At 45.1% G+C, this 23,364-nt stretch overlaps 1 protein-coding gene across 1 annotated transcript in view; it reads right to left on the bottom strand.

Moving 5' to 3' along the window:
- The window catches only part of bsna (bassoon presynaptic cytomatrix protein a), a gene marked incomplete at its 3' end in the record, with an annotated part of 90,381 nt that overhangs the window by 24,717 nt on the left and 42,300 nt on the right, over positions 1 to 23,364 (bottom strand). Inside the window, exons 2-3 of the mRNA XM_079520893.1 lie at positions 13,662 to 14,084; positions 1,455 to 6,785 (exon numbers count right to left, since the gene is read on the bottom strand). Of these exons, the coding sequence (XP_079377019.1) occupies positions 1,455 to 6,785; positions 13,662 to 14,084 (5,754 nt within the window). The remainder of the gene's footprint in view (positions 1 to 1,454; positions 6,786 to 13,661; positions 14,085 to 23,364) is intronic.

Genomic DNA, 23,364 nt, shown 5'->3' with positions numbered 1-23,364 from the left:
TATTGAAAAAGAAGCAAATCATCACATTAGGCCCTCGGTCCTGTTACCTGTTAAAACATGTTTAAGTCATGAACTACGGAAACCAAGTTAGTGAAACCTGTATTTTGCTAAGTGCATATTGTTATTGTCTTATTAAGGATTTTGCCATAACATTTCATATCATTGACATAGCCTATTTTTGAAATGAAACATTTACCATTTATTGTATGTGGAATAACTCTTTTCAGCACTGTCCATTATACCATTCATTGTCTTACAGCAATTCTATGTAATACTCAAATGCAATACTATATAATTTCATGGAAGAATCTGTACATATCCCTGGCAAATCTCACTATCAACAACAAAACATGCCATAAACCAAACAGTCATTAATGGTACATTTTCCTCACTAAGGTTAGACGCAGACAAGTAGACTTCTTGGAAACAACTGAGTGTTATATTGTGTTTTAATATGTTATAATTGTATTACTGTTCTTAATTTAAATTTGATACCGGTCTACATGGATCCTTAGGCCATCTCAGTTGGGGTACCCTGCATAAAGCCAGGTTTTGACTGATTACATTTATTGACATACAGTATGATGCAAGGTTCTGTCTACAAACACGTAACATCACTTTTATAACATCATCTAAAATGTGGAATTTGTAGGATGGTCTGATTGATGCTGCAACACATCTGCAAAACCCTGCACACATTTGTGCTTTTTACGTAACTTTAGAGGTCCTGTTTTGGAAAATCTTTTTCATCAGTAAAACATCTGTCAAAGCAGCATTTTTCGCAGTACATAAAACCAACAAAACAACAACAAGCATGCAGATGAAACCATTCACATATAGGCTTGCTTTTGATCGATTTTCGCCAAAAGTATCAGTATCCCTATTCAACCAACCAAAAACAAACAAACCAACAAACAAACAAACAAACAAACCAACAAACCAACAAACAAAAACGTACAAGAACAGCATTACAAAACCAAACACAAAAAACCACTAGCACGGTATACCACAACAAAACAACCTTGCCAAATGAAAACACAAGAAACAAACAAACTCCCTAGGCCGTTTGTTCACCCAAGACCTGTAAAAAGTCAAAGACAAAGAAAAAGCTTCCAATGGAAAGGTAGCACTTTCAGCACTCATGTCCCAAAACAGGGACCTAACTCATTTTTAGCACTGCACGCCGATCTGTTCTGAGGTTGAAACAATTTCAATTTTGTCTGAAGCACACCACTCAGCAATATCAATTCAGACCTCCCCTGTCCAATAGGAGTTAAACAGAGGCAAGACCAAAGGAGTATCTCAAGCTAGTATCCTGCCGTCACACAAACATGGAGCTGGAACTGTTTCAACTTTAGAACAGGTTGGCAATATAGAGGTCTGCTTTTTATTTCACTCTTTTTTTACAGGTCTTCGGTGGACACAACCTCTATCACCTCAGCTTCCTGTTCTACCTGTTCCTTGATGTTCTGAAGCTCGTGTATCTCCCTCTGCACCAGCAGCTGCTCCTTCTCGCGGTGTATCTTCAGATCCATTCGCTCCCTCTCCAACTCCTCCTGCAGGCGTAGCTGCCGTAGCTTCTCCAGCTCCACACGCTCCCTCTCCATCTGTAGGAGCAGCTCCTGCTGCCTGTGCAACCTCTCCTCCTCTGTCTCCCCCTCCTTGTGGATGGCTCCAGGAGGAGGGAATGGAGGTAGACCCCCTGGGACGGGAACTCCACCACTTTGGGCAGAGGGGAGGCCTACGGGAGGCTGGGCGTAGCCCTGGGTTTGCGGATAGGCGTGGGCCACTGGCTGAGGCTGTTGTTGCTGCTGCTGCTGCTGTTGTTGCTGACTGTTCAAGTGGGCCTGGGACAAGTTGATTGGCTGCTGCTGTGTCTCTGTTGGAATGGTGACCACTCCTGTTGGTGAGGACGTGGAGGTGACAGTGGCACCTATGCCCAAGTAGACAGGTGTGTCCTGGACAGCGCCAGTGGCTGGCATGGCAACAGACATGGGTACACTGACTGGTGCAGAGGTGGTTTCCGCAACCATGGAGGCAGCAGTTGTGGCTGCCGCCTGGAAAGGATTCGGTGATGGGTAACGGAAGGGAGCTTGCCCCATAAGTGGCATTCTGGGATTCATTGGTAGCCCGGTCAGACTGGATAGGGGCACAGGTGTCATGTTGGCAGAGGGGAATGGCCTGTACATGCCTCTCAGCAGTGGAAGGACTGAGGCAGGCTGCGTGGTAATTGGCAGGGTTGAGGCAATGGGGGTGTTGATGGTGGAGTATATCATCCCATCAGCGGACCTCATTGCTGTGGGGTACATGGCTCTGAGACTGGCCTGCCTGGCATTGATGAGGTTGGTCAGGGCTTGGTTGTGAGAAATGACCTTCCCGTCTGCTCCAAACAACACGTTTGATCGCATTCCCAAACCAGCAGCAAGTCTGGAGGAACCAGGCCCAGTTCCTCTCCCCAAACTGCCATACTGCATCAAGTCTGGATTACTTCCAAACCGGTCTATGGAATTAAGTGCTGCACACATACGGCTGATCTCTCTGGCAGTAGTGGCACTGTATTGAGCCAAGTTGGACTCCCCAAAGCCGGCTATATCACGAGGGGAGTAGCCATAGTCCGAACTAATATTCGAGAGGGAATTAAACCTCCTAATGGGAAGGGCTTGTGCTGTGAGGTCCCCCCCGTGACGTAAATCAGTATATGAGCCATACTGCATCCCCATGCCCATATAACCTGCCTCATATGCATACTTCATAGAGGTGAGGTCCACGGCAAGTTCTCCGGTGGCTTGAAATTGTGGATCTAGCTTAGAGTGGTAGGACTCCAGCCCAGCTTCTGCTAAGTTTGTATCAGACATTGAGGGCTGAAGCCTGCCAGGAAAAGGCAGCGTGTAGGCCTTACGGCCATCCATTTGGTACTCGTACCTTCCAGTTTGGCCTTCCGGTTCAGACTCATAGGTGAGGGGTGGAGCAGAAGGAGGCCTTATGCCCTCCTTCTCTGTCACACCAACACAGCTCCCACCAAACGGAAGCCGGTAAACAACATCACAACAGGCTGGCTGGTTGTCTGGTTTAATCTGACCTCCAGTCAGATCCATGGCATCCTGCCCTTCTTCTACCTTCACCAGTTGAGTAACAGCTCCTTCTTGACCTGGTCCTCCATCAATCTGTACCACCATACTGTGGGGTGCATTAGGCCCAGGTGCGGTCATCATACCAGGAGGAGCAGGCTGTCCTTTCAGCTCAATGACACCAGTGCCATACAAATCAGAGTTGACGGCTGGAGATACAGAACTGACCAAAGCCGAGGCACTGCTGGTTTGGCTGACCATCAGATCTTTCTTCAGTAAAGGTGCAATCTGGCCAGTGAGGTTGAACCTAGCCAGGGAAGACGTATGTTGATGCTGCTGCATCTGATGGTGCTGCTGAAGCTGCTGCTCAAGAATCTGTTGTTGCATCTGGAGCTTCTCCTGTTGTCTCTGCAGCTCCATCTGTTGTATGTTCAGGTCTTCCAGTTTGGCATCAATCTTTGGTATTGCTGGATCAGTGGTTGGTGGTTTGTTCTGGGAGAGGCACACAGCTGGGCCCATACCCTGGCCCAGATCCACACGGTTCTGGTGTGGGTCCCCGTACACCGGCTGAGTCATGAACATGGAGGCAGCAACAGTGACACTCACGGTGGTTGGCGTGGTGGTCTCTTGGGTGTTTAGGTTCATAATCAGTGGTTGTACAATTGTCGAGTGTCTGCCTCCTTCCGATCCACCATGGTACTTCCTACTGTCTGTGGCCAGGGAAGTGAGATCCATTCCCTGGTCCGTCATGATGGCAGGATTTTGTGTTGAGAGTGCTCTGAGATCCACAACACTACCCCCTTGGATCATATGGCCCTGTTCCACCCTGGACGTGCCTGGAACAGTGGATATACGACAAAGGGAGATATTGTCCATGGACAGGGAACCTCTGCTATAGACTGTTGGGGCCATGCTGGTTCCCACGTTCACCTTCTCCACTCTCTGTGATTGGTAAAAGGTGTGTGTAGGAGATTGATGGTGGTAAGGTGGCGTGTCAGGTGGGCTGCCGCAGGGGGAGTATGCCTCAAATGTTGACTGACGACTGAATCTAGTAGGCGAGGAAAGAGGGGATGTGGCTGTGTTTACCGTCATCGGCCTAGACGGGCTTGGTGGCGGAGAGTATGGGGCATCCTGGGAAGACTGCTGCCGGTAGATACGTGGGGAATTGGACCGGTGTGAGGTCTGGGTGGCCTGAGCCAATACTGGAGATGTGGGTCCAGCACTGTCTGGCTGCACCCCCATTCCAGAGTTCAATGTCTGGGTAGAGAACTCAACTGTTACCCTCCTAGATGGTGAGCGGGTGGGACTCTGCGTTGGAGGCGAAGGAGACAGAGGAGGACTGGTGCTCCTGTAGTAGGTGGTATACTTAGGAGAGCGAGGCTCGATAATTCTTTCAGTTGAAGATGTTGAGCTGTCTCGTGCTTGGACTCCCCTGGTCTCTCCTACCCTTCTGGTGATCACCTCCCTCTGGCTATATGCCTGTGTGATCTCGGCTATCTTGCTACATACACTAGAGACTGTAGTTGTGGATGTGGAAGGTGTTCCTGTGTGCCTGCTGTACATACCAGACTGAGTAGTAGTAGTAGTATGGCTTGATGTAGTCTGAGAAACGGTCACTGCATCTCTGGCATAAACGCCATAGGCTGCGATCGTTGTGGCGGCTACTGCAGGTGTTATGCCATTCTTCCCTGTCTGACCCTTGATTCTGTCTTTTTGTCCATCTTTGGCAGTGAAATGCTGTGTCACACGAACATCAGGGATCCGTCCTCCAGTCTCAGCAAAGGAGACTGGAGCTGAGATCTGGGTGGGGCTGGTTCCTGGGGTCAGCAGAGCATTGCTTTGCTCCAACAGTTTGGCAAAGGCTGAGCCAGTGTCCAGGAGTTGTTTGTCTGGGTAGGAGCTCTCGATCTCAATCGCTACCTGCTCATCAGTGGCTTGCTGCATCTTGGTGATGTTCTGAGACGTCTGACGGATCTCTTCATAGATATCCGTCTCCATCTCCGATGCCTCATTGTCGTATCCAGTTTGTTCCTGTTCATATTCGTACTCATCATCATAGCCCTGGCCGTTGACGTCGTCCTCGTAGTACTGTCCATGCCTGCCATTTTGCGGCTGCTGTTGCTGCTTCTGCTGTTTCTGAAGCAGCTCCGCCTTCCTCATCATCTCCTCATACACCTCCTCTGCACTCTTCAGTGGTTTGGAGGTTGAAGATGGCGCTGTAGTGGTTGTGGCAGTTGATGACTTCTCAACGGGGGAGTAGAGGGACATGAAGGTGGGCAGGTTGTACTCGCTGCCTGACTTATAAAGCTTTGACTCATATCCCTCAGCCTCAGAGTCGAGACTCTGAGGGGAGTATTCAGACGCAGAGGACCGGTGGAGCTCCTCCATCTCTGCTGCTTGCCTCATCTCCTCAGTAGGGGAGGCATCTTCAATCGGTGAGAGGTTGCTGGGTGGAGTCTTGGACCGCTCCCTACGCCTCTGTGCCCTCAGTTCTTCTTTGTCTCTCTTGGTCTTACGAGCGGTGCTCCTAATCCTCTGTTGCTCCACTTCCCTCATCTTTTCCTGCTCCCTCAACAGCTCCTCCTCCTCTCTGAGTTCATCCTCTTCTGAAGAGTCCTCAATGGTGGGGAGGAGTGGCCCGTGGGAGCGGTGCCGTGCCTTCCTCTGCTGCTTGGCTTCCTCCAGCCTCTGCCTCCTGCTGGGGCTGCTGTCACTGTCCTCTTCCATGGAGGAGATGGAGGTGGGGGACTGGCCTGAACCAAAGGACGAGGAGCTGGGAGGCAAGGTGGAGGAGTAGTCGCCCCTGGAACGTTCTTCAGGAGACCCCGTCAAACTCTCCATCTCTAGTTCGGGCTCACGGTCAAGACTGAGGTCATTTTCATTGCCCAGCTCCATGTCCCGGCTGTAGCTGTTGGTGTTGTTGAGTTCAATGGTTTTGAAGCGCCTCAGGCCTCCCTGAGAAGCCATCGAGTCCTCCTCTCCCTCCTCAACTGAGCCTTTGTACATGTCCGTGGAGCTATTGGTCTCCTCCTCGAAGCTGCTGGAGTGGTGCTGTAGGCGACGCTTCTCTTTCCCTGAATCAGAGATCGTGTGCTTGTGGTGGCTCTTCTTGGGCTTCTGGTAGCCATATCCTTCATCTTCCTCATCCTCTTCCTCCATCTCTTCCTCCTCCATCTCTTCTTCCTCCTCCTCTTCCTCGTTTTCCTCGTCAGCACTCATCTCCATGAGCTGTCTCCTCATGAACTCCTCATCTGTCATCATCTCTGTGGGCTCTGCATCTTTGTCCTTCTCCTTCTTGTCCTCCTTCCCTTCTTTGTGCTTCCCCTCCCAGTCACCTGCTCCAACCTCCTCCTCCTCCAGGATGTCTGCAAGCTCCTCGTCTGAATCGTATGCCTCCGGTGTGATGGACAGGGACCGGGGCCTCTGCTTCCCTCGTTCGTCCAGATCCCTGTGCCTCCTTGCCCTGCGATCCACCTTCTCCTCCGATAGGCTCTTCTCTAGTAGGGGCCTCATGGAGCTCTCCAGCTTGGTGATTTCAGAGGGGCTCCCCGGAGAACCTCGTCCGCTGACTCCCCTCTCGCTCAGCTTCATTTCTTCCTCCTGGATGAGGCCGGTGATCTCACTGTGGGAGCTGGAGATACCGTCCGAGGAGTAGCCTGTGTCACTGAGGCTCTGGGGGCTGCGCGAGAGGTCGTGGTTGCTGTTGTTCTTGGTGTCCTGCAAGGGACAGAAGAGAGGGGGGAGGGGGGGCAGAGAGAGAGAGAGGGAGATAATCTATTAGAATCTCTAGAGGACACAGGGTTAACTTATGATGTATATCATTACTGTCGAGCATAAACCTCTTATATCTCCTAATTATTTTAACTTTTAAAGTTTTTTTCCCGTAAATCAATTCATTCTACAGTGTCACACAACAGTATAGCTATTTTTGAAAAGTAACAGTTTTGGACATATGAGGTTTCCACCCGACAGAGACGATAATGTTGTCTTGTGGTGACGATGTGTTAAGATCTGGTAAGTATAGCGTACCATTTAGGCCCGATGGGCCCTATTTTCGCCGGTGCCTTACCCCTTATCCCTAAACGTCTTTGCCTGTTTACTATTTTGAAAAATATTTTTAAATTGTTCATACAGTATATCCGATCTACAAGCTCACAACGTGACGGAAGTTTGGCTTTTTGAAGTATTTTAAAATAGTTAAATTAACGCTGAGGATTTTATTGTGCCACAGGTATAGCCACTTTAATGTACAGTATACACGGCGGCATACAATATTATGGATATCCATTTACACTGGCCTATGGCTATGTGGGCCTAAATAAGTACTTTTACCTTACAGATCCTAATCTTGCTGCTTGTGTAATGGCAAGTTTAAAACTATTTTATTTGCATAGATGAAAACTGGTAAAACAAACAAACATAAAGGGCAGAGAAGGAGAAATTAAATACACACAAATAACTTACAGCAGGATAAGGTAGTGGTTATTAGGAATATATCAAGTCATTCCACCTGAGATGTATGCCCTTCCTTTTTACAACACTGAATAAAATAGTATGGTATGAAATGTCAATTCCTCCTAACAACTCATGTTGTCCTTTAAAGGGTAAGACCACTTTTGTTGAGGTTTGGGTTGTGTAGTTACCTTGCCATGATGTAACTCCAAATGTGGACAAGAAATAAAAAATAATTGCTCCAGTGATTAGAAATTGATAATTCGAAATATGCTCCTCATTGACTTACATTGTACACTAAAACGGCTCTCAAAGTCACTCTTTTAGTACGTAAACAAACACAAACAAAGTTGATTCAGACAATATAGAGCATCACCAAAACTCATGTGGTTTTATTTTTTCATAATAACGTTAACTTCCTGTTGATTTGTCCATTTTATTAGGAAGAAAACCCGGACTGGATCCGTGGATCCGGATCCAGTTCTTCAAATAGTAAAATCAACAGGAGGTTAACATTTTTATGAAAAAATAAAACCACATGAGTTTTGGTGATGCTCTATATTGTCTGAATCAACTTTGTTTGTGTTTGTTTACGTACTAAAAGAGTGACTTTGAGAGCCGTTTTAGTGTACAATGTAAGTCAATGAGGAGCATATTTCGAATTATCAATTTCTAATCACAGGAGCAATTATTTTTTATTTCTTGTCCACATTTGGAGTTACATCATGGCAAGGTAACTACACAACCCAAACCTCAACAAAAGTGGTCTTACCCTTTAAAGAAAAGATCAAATAGAACAATTTCACTCAAGTGAAATTGGTGTCTTCTTTATTATCATGCAGTGGTTAGTCAAAGAATGAAATAAAAAGTATAGTTGTAAGATATTAAACAGGCAAACTAAAAGTAGTGCAATGACTGGTAAGTGGTAATATTGATATTAAAAATAATACATTTTTACATATTGCAAGTTTATTGGTTTATATGTTGTTTTGGTTTATGTTGTTTGTCTACTATTAGCTGAGCCATTGATAAAAGATTGGCATCATGTTATGCTACAAGTTGCTAACTTTACAACACCTCTACAACTTACAACGAGTAGTGGTAATGATGCAAGCATGCATTTGGCATTGCAATTGTGTTTGTTACATGGTTCCAATTACAGCAAAACTGTAAAAACAATCCCTCTTAAATCAATGGCTCTGCCTGCCCTAATCCAAGCATAACATGCCAAATCATGATTTCAAAGGGACTGACCTGGTAAAATGAAGGTATGGATGAACCAACAAAAATTGGTTTTAAAGAAATGATCGAACATCATACAATAAAGATCGGAACATCAGAGTGATATTCACTCCTGTTGACAGTATTCAATATTTTACACAGTAACATCCTCTGTGTTCATTCATCCATTTGTACCGTGTATCAGTGGTAAATGCACACAGAAGGCTGTGTATCACTGAGTAGGAACAAACACAGGGACAAATTACCTGGATTTGTGTGACAGCGGTGCAAGCTTTAGTGTGGTCAGACGTGGTGCTTAACAGACACAGTCACTGGGCTCCATTTTTGTCACCGCTAAACCCCTTATCCCTAAACTTCTTTGCCTTTTTTACTATTTTGAAAAACATTTTTGAATAGTTCAACTAGCCAATCTACATTGACACGTTGTGAGCTTGTAGACTGGCCATTTTAACTATTCACAAATGTTTAGCAAAATAGTAAAAAAGGCAAAGAAGTTTAGGGATAAGGAGTTTAGCGGTGACGAAAATGGAGCCCTTTGGGTGCATTCGGAAATGCGCACCGGGAGCGCACTTGCCTATTAGTTTGTATTGGCAGTGTGCTCAGTGTGACTATATCCGAACGAACCCTTTTAGCGTGAGTTTTGCAAAAGGGGGTGTGGCCTTGATGACGTATTTTAATAACGGCTCACACTATTCAATTCCACATTGCACCGCATCACACAGGTGGGCAATGGAAGTTGTTCCTCAGTTTGTTTTATACTCTGTGACATTATCGACTTTAACGTAGCTGAGGGAAAAGACAAACAAAAATGTTAATTATCATGTTGGGTTAGTAATTCATGCAATATGCCCTTTGAGTTCCTCATAACTCTAGAGATAATATAGGTTAAAATAAATGAATGAAAGCAACATATGTTCATAATAAGGCCGTCCAGGTGCTGCAGGGGTAAACTGTGATTAATTTCGGTGCCTCTGGCTTGGCCGGGTGCTCCAAGGAAAACAAGTGTTCGTGCTCATGGGTTGGAAGCCAGCAGGGGATGCTGATCTCTGTTGCTGCATTAGCGACTCCTACATGTTGGTCGAGGTGCCTGGATCTAGGAGGGATAGCGCGTTCCTCTGAATTCAATACGCTCCCGGTGAAAAGAAGAAGTTGCGACTCCAAGTGTATCGGTGGGGACCTGTCTACTCTACACATTACCCAGACCAGAACGGTAGTGACAACGACTTAAAAACATGGGGGGGGGGGGGGGGGGGGATTGGCACAACGGCAGAAAAAACAATGTCTGAACTAGTTCACAGAGTGAATGAGTTTTAGTGCTACATTGAGCTCTGTGCCTTTTACTTGAAGAAAAGCTTTGTTGGATGACGAATAAAGATAAAGTATAGAATAGTAAACATTTGAACAATAATCATTGCTCCGTGTTTGAGCACTGTGCCCTTCTGAATCCCTTTCAGCTCTACAGATAATATAAATAAAACAATTCACGTTATCTGTCCTTCAATTGAGAATGTTCTCTACACAAAACTAAAGGAGTGCTCCGCGGAGCGCATATCTCTACAAGGCTGGGTGACTTCTTCTTCTTCTTCTTCTTCTTCTTCTTCTTCTTCTTCTTCTTCTATATTATTATTTATTTTATCCCACAATTGTGTAACCCATTTTTCACCCAGTGCCAATTACCTAAGGTGTAATCCTGGGCGCTACTCTCCCTCTGCCAACCTGGGGAGAGCCCCGAACTGAGCTCATGCTTCCTTCAATGCATGAGGAGTGAGCAGACTGCTTCTTATCACCTGACAGGGGGGAGTTTCCCCGGTAGGATGTAGCACGTGGAAGGAACACATTATTCCAACCAGTTCCTTTCCCCTCCATCAGGTGCCCCAGACCAGGGGGAAGCAGATTAGAGACCAGGACTACTGCATGTTTTTTGTGAGGGTGCCTACCCGTGGGGACATGGGGAGAACATGCAAACTCCACACAGAAAGGCCCTTTCGCCAACTAACCCCACCTAGGTTATGGGTATGATGACATGGAGAAGAAAACGCGCCCCCAGTGCCCACAGCGTCCCCGAAGGGAATTGAACACAGGACCTTCTAGCTGTGAGGCAACAGTGCTACCAACTGTGCCACTGCATTATTGCTAGGCACAAAACCCTTTTTTGACAAATATTCAACAAAGCTACTTTGCTACAAAGCTATAGAGTCTAAAGGAATAGAAAGTTGAAGCAAGAATCTCAAGACCATGCAGAGCTATCTATATGCCACTAGTTCTCTTGAAACCCCCCCAAGGTCCCCAGACGGGAAGCAGTGCTCCCAGGGGCGACTGTGGCTCAAGAGGTAGAGCAGGTCGTCCAATGATCCATGGGTCGGCGGTTCGAATCCCGGCTCCTCCTGTCTACATGTCGAAGTGTCCTTGGGCAAGACACTGAACCCCAAAATTGCTCCCGATGTGCTGGTTGGTACCTTGCATGGCTTCCGCCGCAATCGGTGTATGTATGTGTGTGTGAATGGGTGAATGTAATGCACAATCTATGTAAAGCGCCTTGGATAAAGGCGCTATATAAATGCACCATTTACCATTTCTATATGGCTTTAACTGAGCACAGAGCTCTGCTACATGTGTAGCATTTCACTAGCTCTCAGTCAGCAGTACTTGGAGGTGTAGCCTATTCATAACGTGCACCAACCCCCATTCATGTTTCAAGAAACCATCTATCACAGAGTAAGAAAAGGTCATATTAATTATCTCTCTCTTGCTTTTTATTTGTATCGCCCCCCCCATCTCGCACGCATGCTTCCACTCCTCTCCTTCTATTCCCATGTTAATGTACAGTGTGTACTGTGCACTGTCAAGCTGCCACCTGCAGTCTCAGCACTCTGCAAAGACAGAATCAATGACACGATTTCCAAAGAGGAATGGACGTCACACGAAAGGAGAATCATTGGTTCAACTTGCTCCTATAAATATCCCCTCCGGGTTCCTGTGAGTATTTGAAGTGGAGTCAAAAGAAATCTTTCTGTGACTTGTCATGTCTTTTGTTTTTTGTTGCAGGGGTGAAGGTAGTCCACTGCTATTCACATTTCTCTTCTTCACAGAGAAGAAGATAATGAGAGACACAGCACAGGTGACGCACAGGGGAGAAGGTTTGGGTGGGATATACTGTATACTAGGTATATATTGTTTAACCCATTCAGGCCTGACGTCGAAATTTAAAAAAAAAAGTTTTCTAAATCATGACAATTTTCGGAAAGATTTGAGGCACATTTTAACGATTTTTCAAAAATAGCAGACCTACAAGTTCATAGCGCGCCACTCGGTGGCGCGCTATGAGCTTGTAGATCTGCTATTTTTCAATAGCTAAATTATAACAATGTTTAAAACACCAAAACGGGTTCCCGCCCCAAAATGGGTTAATGGTTAATGTGGTTAAACGCTAACGTGACATGGATGCGTTCCAGGTCTCAATGGGTTAAAGGGACATCTGCTGGAAGAAACTGCAGTCACTCAATGTTAATAGTATTTGTAGTACATAACAGTAGCACAATTTGAAATTTGCACCCTATGGCCAGAATTTTTCAATTCTTTGACTAGGGTTTGACTGGATTGCTGAATTCATACAATGACCATAATGCTTTGGTGCACTTCCCCTCCTTGTGGAGAGGGGGGGAGGCTGCGTGGAGGTATTACTTGTAGTCCAGGAAGGAAGTGAGACCACACTTTCATGACAAATCTTGGTCCTGAACATGGCGTCATGACTAAAATATCTAAAAACACATATTGCACACATAAAAACCCCAGAAAAGTGTTTCTTGTGTCCTAAACATGATTAAAATCAGATATGGTTGCAAAAGGGGTGAAGTGGCCCTTTAAGACTCATATCTAGAGACATTATTCTAACACACTGCATTATTGCTAGGCTACCATTTTTTGACATGCATATTCAACAAAACTACTTTTATTCTGATAAAGGTATTTAACAAGGTCTTTAGTTTACTTTACTACTTTACGGACAGGTGCGTAGTAGAAGTTAACGCATGAGACAGAAAAAAATAAATCCTGTCTTAATTAAAATGTACCAAAAATGGTGTTTAATGGAAACCTTCATCAGGTATCTGAATATCTGGATACCTGATGAAAGTCAGTGTGACCAAAATGTTGTATTTTAGTTACAACCTTTTGGCTATATAAGTGAAGACACTCTTTTTCAATGTCTTTCAAAGATAAAAACGCAATGTGATGAGATGATATTTTGCAGGAACACAAAAGCATTTCTGGTGGTTGAACTGCTAAGCCATGGGTTTGAAATTGACTCAAGACCCATATCTAATTTCAATCAACTCCCTTTACTGTCTCGCTTCACTCTCTTCACTCTAGTGACTGATGATGAACCTCAAATAAATAATCTTGAGAAAGAATGATTCCCTCATTTAGGTTTTCTGTGCTGGTAACCCCCAGGCCTGGTTGTGTGACTGCATAACTGCAAAGCTGAGCAAAGATGGACATGCAAAACGCAACATGCACACTAATCAAGCTTTATTCTAGTGCATTAGCCTGCATATATAAGCATCTTGTAAAATGCACAGCAACACTAAATACAAACTAGACATCAAATTGAACTAAGTAAAAAGTATGTATAGTATTAGAATTTAATGGCAGCTTACACAAACATTGGAATGTTTGTACATGTTGTGTACACCTATTATTTATCATAAAGATTCTTATAGTACAGGACTGTACTTAACAGTATAGGTTAGGCAACTTCCCATCCTCGAATATGAAGTAGGAGCAAAATGGCTGCAGTGTGCATTATGGTCAATTCCGCGGGATAGTAGGCTATGGGGAAGCAGGCTAATACTCTGTAAAAAAGGCCTTTGCAAAGCGTCATTACAGAGAAAAACAACTCACGTCATAATTTCTGGACTTCTTAATCTCTTTGATGGGGGTTATCTGTTCCCCTGTCTTCTGGAACAGTTTGGATTCTTTGGCAGGTGCAGGTTCAGCTCTGGGTTTGTCCTCGTTGGTCTTGGAGGGTTTCTCTGTCTCTGCAGGGGCGGAGGAGGTCGGCACCGATGTGGTCTTGGTGTCCGTCGGTTGTTTGGCTGCCGTTGTGGTTGGAGGTGTTGGTCCTGTCTGGAGTTTGGTCTGAGGTGCCTGCTGGGTAGAGGCTTTGGGGAGAGTGCTCTGCTGATTGGCCAGTGCCTGGTGACGGAGCGAGCCCATTGGCTGGTGCTTGGGGGAAGGGTGAGGGACAGGAAGTGCAGGGTCGTCAGCCAGGCCTCCAGACATCAGCCTCTGTGTCTGACAGTTCAGACAGAGCCATTCTTTCTTCTGAAACAGACAAATAAGACAAGAGACAATGATCAAGGATGTGTCATTACCAGTCAGCGAGAAGTCACGTGCACGTGTGTGTGTACATGTGCATGTGCGTGCGTGTGTGTATATATATACTGTATATATTATAGATCTACAAGCTTTGTGGCACATTGTGAGCTTGTAGATCTGTTATTTTTAGTGAAGAGACTTGGTGTGAAAAAGAACACACCAAATACAGTTTAACTCAAGTTCGTTTCACTAAGTATAGAGGGTCTAAATTCTAAATTCCAAATATTATCAAAGTATTCTGAGGCACCCCTGGACTTGCGTCAAGGCACCCTGGGGTACAGGACACCCACTTTGAGAAGCCCTGATCTAGTGCCAGCTAGGGTTTCATGCTGTAGGTTCATCTCAGTCAAGGGACTGGTGTGCACAGTGTCTAATGTTAGCAGGCCCAGCAAGCATATAGGAGATGAGGAATCAGGAACATGTCTCAGGTTGTCTCTCTGTCAGTGGAGCTTGGATTGGAGTCTTCTTGATGTATCTCTGTTAATGTCTGTATCTTGCAGACGTTAGACGTTAGCTTCTCTTATATCTGCTGCTCTGTAAAGGGTGTCTGCACACCTAGCATTATACGATTGGTCGTAATGCTCCAGCTGCACGCACGCACGCACCCACGCACGCACGCACGCACGCACGCACGCACGCACGCACGCACGCACACACGCACACACGCACACACACACACACACACACACACACACACACACACACACACACACACACACACACACACACACACACACACACACACACACACACACACACAATTTCTCTGCCTTACACACTAATGCAAACTCACTCACCCAGACAAACAATTGGAGCCCTATTTTGGCCCGGTGAACTGGCGTGACATGCACTGTGGACAGGTGAACTAACAATTTCTCGAGGCACAGTGGTGAGTTTGTTCTTGCCTGTGTGTTTGTTATTTTGGGGACTTGCTGTGCACTGATGTGGGAGGAGTGGAACCGTAGGAGTGGTGTCGTGCAAATCAGCAGAACACTGAATAATTGGTGGGGGCACATGCAGATAGAAATAAATATACCTGTCAAATACAGTATATGTTATGCTTGTCTGTATCACATTCACATGAGGCCTAACATGAGCCGTATTTAGTTAGTATAGTTGTTTTGCTGACGCAAACTGAAGTACATAAATGTACATAAATGCTTTTCACTGTCGATAGATTGAATATTCCACATTTTACTCACTGTAGATTTACTGTCCTTTTATTTATGAAGACAGATAGATAGATAGGGTGCAATCTGGGAACCCATCGGCAAAAAGGAAAAACAGCGCCCTCTGCTGTTTGTTTCCTTTGAATTTGCCTCTGGGGGCAGGCCTCGATAGAATGTGTATAACAGGATGTTGGCCCGCCCTCAGCCCTCCACTTCCTGTGGTGCGCCTGTGTTTTCATTCCCATCTATCAACAATGTATACACGTTCTGAATGGCCCTGCTGACAGATTCCGTAGCGTAGCTCAGAATCTGTTCTTGAGAGATTAGATAGGGTGAGACTCATAGCCTGCGTTGGGGAAGTAATGAAGTAGGAAGGAGGGAGAGAGAGAGAGAGAGAGAGAGAGAGAGAGAGAGAGAGAGAGAGAGAGAGAGAGAGAGAGAGAGAGAGAGCAAATGGGGAGGCAGGCGTGGGATTTAAAATATAATAGGCAAATCTAAAAAGAGTTGTGATGAAACTACAGGTGAGAGAGAGAGAGCCAAGAGGGATGCAGAGAGGTAGTGATGGAAAGAAAGCCAGTGCAAATCAACTGTCGGCTCATATACATCAACATAACAGAGCGGCTTTTTCAATTATTATTATTACTGTGATCAAATGAGTTATTGACAGAAAGCTAAAAGCTTCCAGTCAGGAGCTGCCAGCAAGTTTAATGATTCACTTCAGCTCTAAGTTGTTGATGTTGTTCATTTTCTTCCGTTGCCGTCTCTCTCACGACAAACACCACATCTCCCTGCAGGTGAAATGTGTTCATTGAAAAGGTTCCAGTGGTTGTGTATAAAAATGTATGAGGCGGTGGATTAATGAGCTGCTTGCTGCCAGACACCATTGGTAAAGGAAACCCTAATACGTGTGTGGACACTCTGAACGCCCTCCCCAGATCTAAAGGAAACCCTAATAAGCGCGTGGACACTCTGAACGCCCTCCCCAGATCTAAAGGAAACCCTAATAAGCGTGTGGACACTCTGAACGCCCTCCCCAGATCTAAAGGAAACCCTAATAAGCGCTTGGACACTCTGAACGCCCTCCCCAGATCTAAAGGAAACCCTAATAAGCGTGTGGACACTCTGAACGCCCTCCCCAGATCTAAAGGAAACCCTAATAAGTGCTTGGACACTCTGAACGCCCTCCCCAGATCTAAAGGAAACCCTAATAAGCGCTTGGACACTGAATGCCCTCCCCAGATCTAAAGGAACCCCTAATAAGCGTGTGGACACTCTGAATGCCCTCCCCAGATCTAAAGGAAACCCTAATAAGCGTGTGGACACTCTGAACGCCCTCCCCAGATCTAAAGGAAACCCTAATAAGCGCTTGGACACTCTGAATGCCCTCCCCAGATCTAAAGGAAACCCTAATAAGCGTGTGGACACTCTGAACGCCCTCCCCAGATCTAAAGGAAACCCTAATAAGCGTGTGGACACTCTGAACGCCCTCCCCAGATCTAAAGGAAACCCTAATAAGCGTGTGGACACTCTGAACGCCCTCCCCAGATCTAAAGGAAACCCTAATAAGCGTGTGGACACTCTGAACGCTCTCCCCAGATCTAAAGGAAACCCTAATAAGCGTGTGGACACTCTGAACACCCTCCCCAGATCTAAAGGAAACCCTAATAAGCGTGTGGACACTCTGAACGCCCTCCCCAGATCTAAAGGAAACCCTAATAAGCGTGTGGACACTCTGAACGCCCTCCCCAGATCTTTACCCCACTAAGTTTAACCTCTCCAAACCAAACCCATGGCTGAAACATACCCCACGCAATAACACAACCACAGACTCTTCTAGCCATGCAAGATCCATTTCACATCAATCACATGCGTTCTGAAATGCCAAATGTGTCACATGAAAATGGTAGAATATAGAGCTTTTTAACACTTATTTAAACAAAATATCACTTACATCCCCTTTAAAATTAGGCTATACTAATAGTAGGCTACCTAACCTTAACTAACATTAATTAACTACAATTCAATGAAACCTCCCCAAATCAGAGATTAAACTTGACCGTGGCTAACCTGAACCAGCATGCAAGCTACAGTAGCCTACAATATACGGTAACCATGTGATTGGCCCCAAACAATCAAATGGAGTCTTGTGCGTGTGTGCGTGCGTGCGTGTGTACGTGCGTGCATGCGTGTGTGTTATGCACGCATGTCGTATGCATAGTGTGTGGGTTTATGTAAGTTATGACCCGATACAGCTTCCCTATCTCTGCCACTTAACCCAGCCAGCAGCATTAATGGAATCCATACAAGAGCTCTCCACTTGTCCCATGATGCACCAGTCCTCTTTCTTCCTCCTCCTCCTCCTCCTCCTCTTTGAAGTGGTCTGTCTGTCCTCGTAATGTGCGCTGTGCATTCACCCACTCCCTAGGAGCTGTCTTTCTCTCTCTGCCCTGTTTAAATCTGTTTTATGTTGATTAGCACTAGCAGGCATTCAGGCTCTCTCTTTCTCCAGTTCATTTTTCATCTGCCATTTCAGTCTATTATATTTGTATGTTTCTCCTTTAATGATGAATTGGTGTTCCGACTTAAAAACCCTCCATTAGTCATCACCCACACGCCCCCACACCCCCCTCTCTCTCAGTGATGAAAAAAATATTCCAAAATAATAATCATAATCATAATAATAATCTCAGTAGATCATGGACACTCTATGTCTCCCTATCTTTTTTGCCCTTCCTCTCTTCTAATCTCCTCTTACATCTATTATTAGATGCTGTCTAACTGTCTTTGTCTCTCTCTCTGTCTCTTTTTCCCTCGTGTTTTTTGAACCTTGTCGTCCATACTCTCTCATCTCGTGTGACTCACAAACCTCAAATGTGTGAACCTCATTTCTGACATCATCAATAGTACGAGCAGTCAGTGCTAAGGAGTGCAGGGGGTCAGTGCTGCAGTGGCCATGCAATTATGTGGGTAATAACATTTCCCTGTGAACGCACGTTCACACAGCATTATTACAGTGCACGCACGCACACGCACACACACACACACACACACACACACACACACACACACACACACACACACACACACACACACACACACACACACACACACACACACACACACACACACAGATTGCAATATCTTCGTCCCCGCCTGGCAGAGATAATACAGATGGTGGCACATTAATATTGTCAAACAGGAGGTTACCCCACATGACACCAGGCAGGGTAGAATTTTCTCAATGGAAGAATAGAGAGACCAGCTCACCACTGCAGATGTGCTACTTACAGTATGTTGTATTAACACTATATATACAGTAGGTTGGTTAAAATAAATCATTATTAATTATATGAAGTCCCAGACTGTAGCTTTAATTCAACTCTTGAACTCTTCATCTCTTTTGCGATTTTTAAATCCAGATTAAAAACACATATGTTCTCACTGGCCTTTAAAACAAACTAATGCCCCACTGCCTCCATGGAGTAGGCCTAAGTGCCTGGATTTGCAACTTGTTCTTTTAAAAATCCTGCGCTTTATAAATAAAATTGACTTGACTTGACTTGACCTGAACATTATGACATCAGTGATATCTTCATGTGTCACAGGCTTTACACACTTAACTTATAATTAGACAGAAATGCAAGCCACTGTTTCAACATCTTGTCCGAATGTCCGGGACCCATGCACCATGGGGTCCAACCCTATAACGCGTCTGTATCTCTGGGAGTTTACAAATGGAACTTCTTTTATTTTTTATTTTTTTAATCTTTGGGGCCCAAATGTACTGCACACTGTAAAATGTAGTGAGACCAGAGGCAGGTATATAAAACACAAGCCCACTGCATGTGGGGGATGTCAAAAGCAGAGACATGGTGGATTTGAAATACAAATCGAACCCAGGTAAATGGTAAATGGTGCATTTATATAGCGCCTTTATCCAAGGCGCTTTACATAGATTGTGCATTACATTCACCCATTCACACACACATTCATACACCGATGGCAGCGGAAACCATGCAAGGTACCAACTAGCACATCGGGAGCAATTAGGGGTTCAGTGTCTTGCTCAAGGACACTTCGACAGTAACTCTGGGGGAGCCCGGGTTCGAACTGGCAACCTTGCGGTTCCCATCCAGGCACTCTACCCCTGAGCCACCGCCGCCCCAGGCATTATATAGATGTAATAAAACACATTCCGCTGAGCTTTTTCTCACAAAAACAAGATATTTCTCTGGTAGCAGAATTACTGATCAGAATTGCTCCCATATATGCCTACTCCGTTCACGTCCTTCCCCTCCTCTCTTCTCCTCGTTTTGAGTGTTGCAACCATAGGGTGCAGCCACTCCAATGCCCAGCCTTGTCCGTCCACGTGTCTTGGTGTCCCTATGTATGTTTAGGGTACCAACAGGGGGCGCTGTTGCACCACTCACTTCAGACAGGTCTGATTTCTTCCATTTCATTCAGCTCCAATCTACGGTATGTCATTCTCTTCACATTTTGTCTTATTCATTTTAGCTCACATTACATTTCTATACACCCAGTTATTCAACTCCAACTCTCCCCTGACTCTCTCCTTCCATCACTCCCTATATGTCTCTTCCTCTACACCCCCCCCCCCCCCCCCCCCCCTCTCTCTCTCTCTCTCTCTGACAGTAAAGGCTATTTTTACCCAGAATGTCATTGTTCCACTTCAGTGCACACTTCCTCAGCACTGGCTGCAGCTTTAGGCAGCATTCTCTCTCTCTCTCTCTCTCTCTCTCTCTCTCTCTCTCTCTCTCTCTCTCTCTCTCGCACACACACACACACACACCGTAAAATGGCGGAACCCTGTCTAACCAGTAAGAAAACAGAGGAGAGAAGAAAGGATATCCCACTGGCTAAGACAAGAAAGAGACATGCAGTACAATGAATGGGCCTCATGCGCCAATAAGTTCCTAACTTTTCCTCTTACATTTCTTCCTAAGTGAATTCCTAAGAGAAGTCCAGTCAGATTCATGAAACGTTCTTAAGTAGGCAGAATTGTTCGTAAGCATGTTCTTATGATGATGAATCCAAATCCTCGTAACTTGAAGGGGTGTGCCAGTTCATTCAAATTATCATAGGTAGACGCCCCATATATCCTAATTAGCATCCTAATTACCATAGGGAACCGCCCCACCAATCCCATATAAGGCATTGGGAATTCACTTTCCTACCTGTGTTCACCCAGGTGGGTGTGGTTTTGCATGACTCCATGGCCTTGCCTGCAGTCACACCTGTGTGTGATTGCAGCACACAGAAATCACAGGACCTCACACATAGAAATAGTTGAGTGAAGTCAAGAATACCTAAACTAAAGTCTAAATATGGTGGAACACCAGACTCCAAACATTAAAAATCAATAATACTGTGGAGGTACTGAAGTGTACAGAAATTTTCATATTTTCAATATTTTCAATATTCATGAATGTATTTTATTATTTATCTCACAATAGTCAACTTGGGGGGTGGGGGGGGGGGTGATTGGGGGGGGGTTATGTGGTGGGTATGGTGCGTTTGTTTGGGTTGGGTTGTGAACTCTAAACCAGTGGTTCTCAAACATTTTCATGTCAAGGACCCCCAAATTGACATGCATTCTGCAGACCCCCATATGAAAATATCTTCTGCTAGGGAAATGTTTTGAACATTTATCAAAATGTTTCGAAAATAGCCGATCTACAAGCTAAAAATGGGCAGTAATGGGACGCGTTTGTGAGCTTGTAGATTGGCTATTTTCAAAGTATAAAATGGGATTAAAGTGGTAAAATGTTCCATATTTTGCTGTGGACTGCCTGGAACTCCCTCAAGGACCCCTTGAGGTCCTCAGACCAAACTTTGAGCATCATGCAGATGGCGCTGTTTTTCCTTTATGTTTTCAGATTGCACTTAAGAACGAAAAGGGCACCCTAAGAGTGCTCCACAGTGTGCGTAGATTCTGTTCTTACCTACGAACAAATCACAGCTAAGAAAAGATTGAGGGATCCCAAAACCTTCTTAAAAACTTCCTAAGTGGGTCTAAGAACAAATTTCCTCTTAAGAACTTCTTAAGAACGGTTGGCGCATGAGGCCCAAATGACTCCACATGTGTATGTCCAATCAGTGTACGTTTTGTTCAGGGTAGTGTAGTTTTGTTCAGAGTAGTTTAGTTTTGTTCAGGGTAGTGTAGTTTTGTTCAGAGTAGTGTAGTTTTGTTCAGAGTAGTGTAGTTTTGTTCAGAGTAGTGTAGTTTTGTTCAGAGTAGTGTAGTTTTGTTCAGGGTAGTGTAGTTTTGTTCAGGGTAGTGTAGTTTTGTTCAGAGTAGTGTAGTTTTGTTCAGGGTAGTGTAGTTTTGTTCAGAGTAGTGTAGTTTTGTTCAGAGTAGTGTAGTTTTGTTCAGGGTAGTGTAGTTTTGTTCAGAGTAGTGTAGTTTTGTTCAGGGTAGTGTAGTTTTGTTCAGAGTAGTGTAGTTTTGTTCAGGGTAGTGTAGTTTTGTTCAGAGTAGTGTAGTTCTGTGTTTATCACATGTTCAGTGTTCAGTGTAGTGGCGGAAAAAGTACAATTTTTTTTTACTTTTACTTGTTTCAAGTTTTCAAATGTATAAAAAATCTTTTGAAAATAGCTACAGTAAGTAGTTATTTTCAAATGGCTGAAAGGTACACTATATATGTAACACCCGGGATTGGAACTCTGGTCTCCCGTGTGAAACCAAAGGGATATCCCTATTCCCTATGGACCAGAGGAGATAATAGACCCTATGGACCAGAGGAGATAATAGACCCTATGGACCAGAGGAGATAATAGACCCTATGGACCAGAGGAGATAATAGACCCTATGGACCATGAGGAGATATTAGACCCTATGGACCAGAGGAGATAATAGACCCTATGGACCAGAGGAGATAATAGACCCTATGGACCAGAGGAGATAATAGACCCTATGGACCAGAGGAGATAATAGACCCTATGGACCAGAGGAGATATTAGACCCTATGGACCAGAGGAGATATTAGACCCTATGGACCAGAGGAGATATTAGACCCTATGGACCAGAGGAGATATTAGACCCTATGGACCAGAGGAGATAATAGACCCTATGCACCAGAGGAGATATTAGACCCTATGCACCAGAGGAGATATTAGACCCTATGGACCAGAGGAGATATTAGACCCTATGGACCAGAGGAGATAATAGACCCTATGGACCAGAGGAGATATTAGATAAATAGACCCTATGGACCAGAGGAGATATTAGACCCTATGGACCAGAGGAGATATTAGACCCTATGGACCAGAGGAGATAATAGACCCTATGGACCAGAGGAGATATTAGACCCTATGGACCATGAGGAGATATTAGACCCTATGGACCAGAGGAGATATTAGACCCTATGGACCAGAGGAGATATTAGACCCTATGGACCAGAGGAGATATTAGACCCCATGGACCAGAGGAGATATTAGACCCCATGGACCAGAGGAGATATTAGACCCTATGGACCAGAGGAGATATTAGACCCTATGGACCATGAGGAGATATTAGACCCTATGGACCAGAGGAGATATTAGACCCTATGGACCAGAGGAGATATTAGACCCTATGGACCAGAGGAGATAATAGACCCTATGGACCATGAGGAGATATTAGACCCTATGGACCAGAGGAGATATTAGACCCTATGGACCAGAGGAGATAATAGACCCTATGGACCAGAGGAGATATTAGACCCTATGGACCAGAGGAGATATTAGACCCTATGGACCCTACGCACGCACACACACGCACACAACAGTCCTACAGTCATTAGTCAGACAAACCCGTGCTGCGGGTTAAAAATCACCCATGGCTTCTGTGAGGTTAATGTTAGGTTAGGGTTTGGGGAGGGTGTCTGACTCATGGTGTGTCGGCAAACCAAAATGACCATGCGAACTGGAAGCTGCTACTTTATGTAAGTATTGTTTGCTAGTTTGCTACTGGTTATTTTTTTGTCTTACATTCTCTTTTCCTGTCTCCTCAACTGAATCCCCACCTCAGTCCAAGCTCTCTCTCTCTCTCTCTCTCT

The sequence above is a fragment of the Electrona antarctica genome (assembly GCF_951216825.1).
Source record: "Electrona antarctica genome assembly, chromosome: 2".
NCBI lineage: Eukaryota > Metazoa > Chordata > Actinopteri > Myctophiformes > Myctophidae > Electrona > Electrona antarctica.
This window is presented reverse-complemented; position numbering and strand designations above follow the sequence as displayed.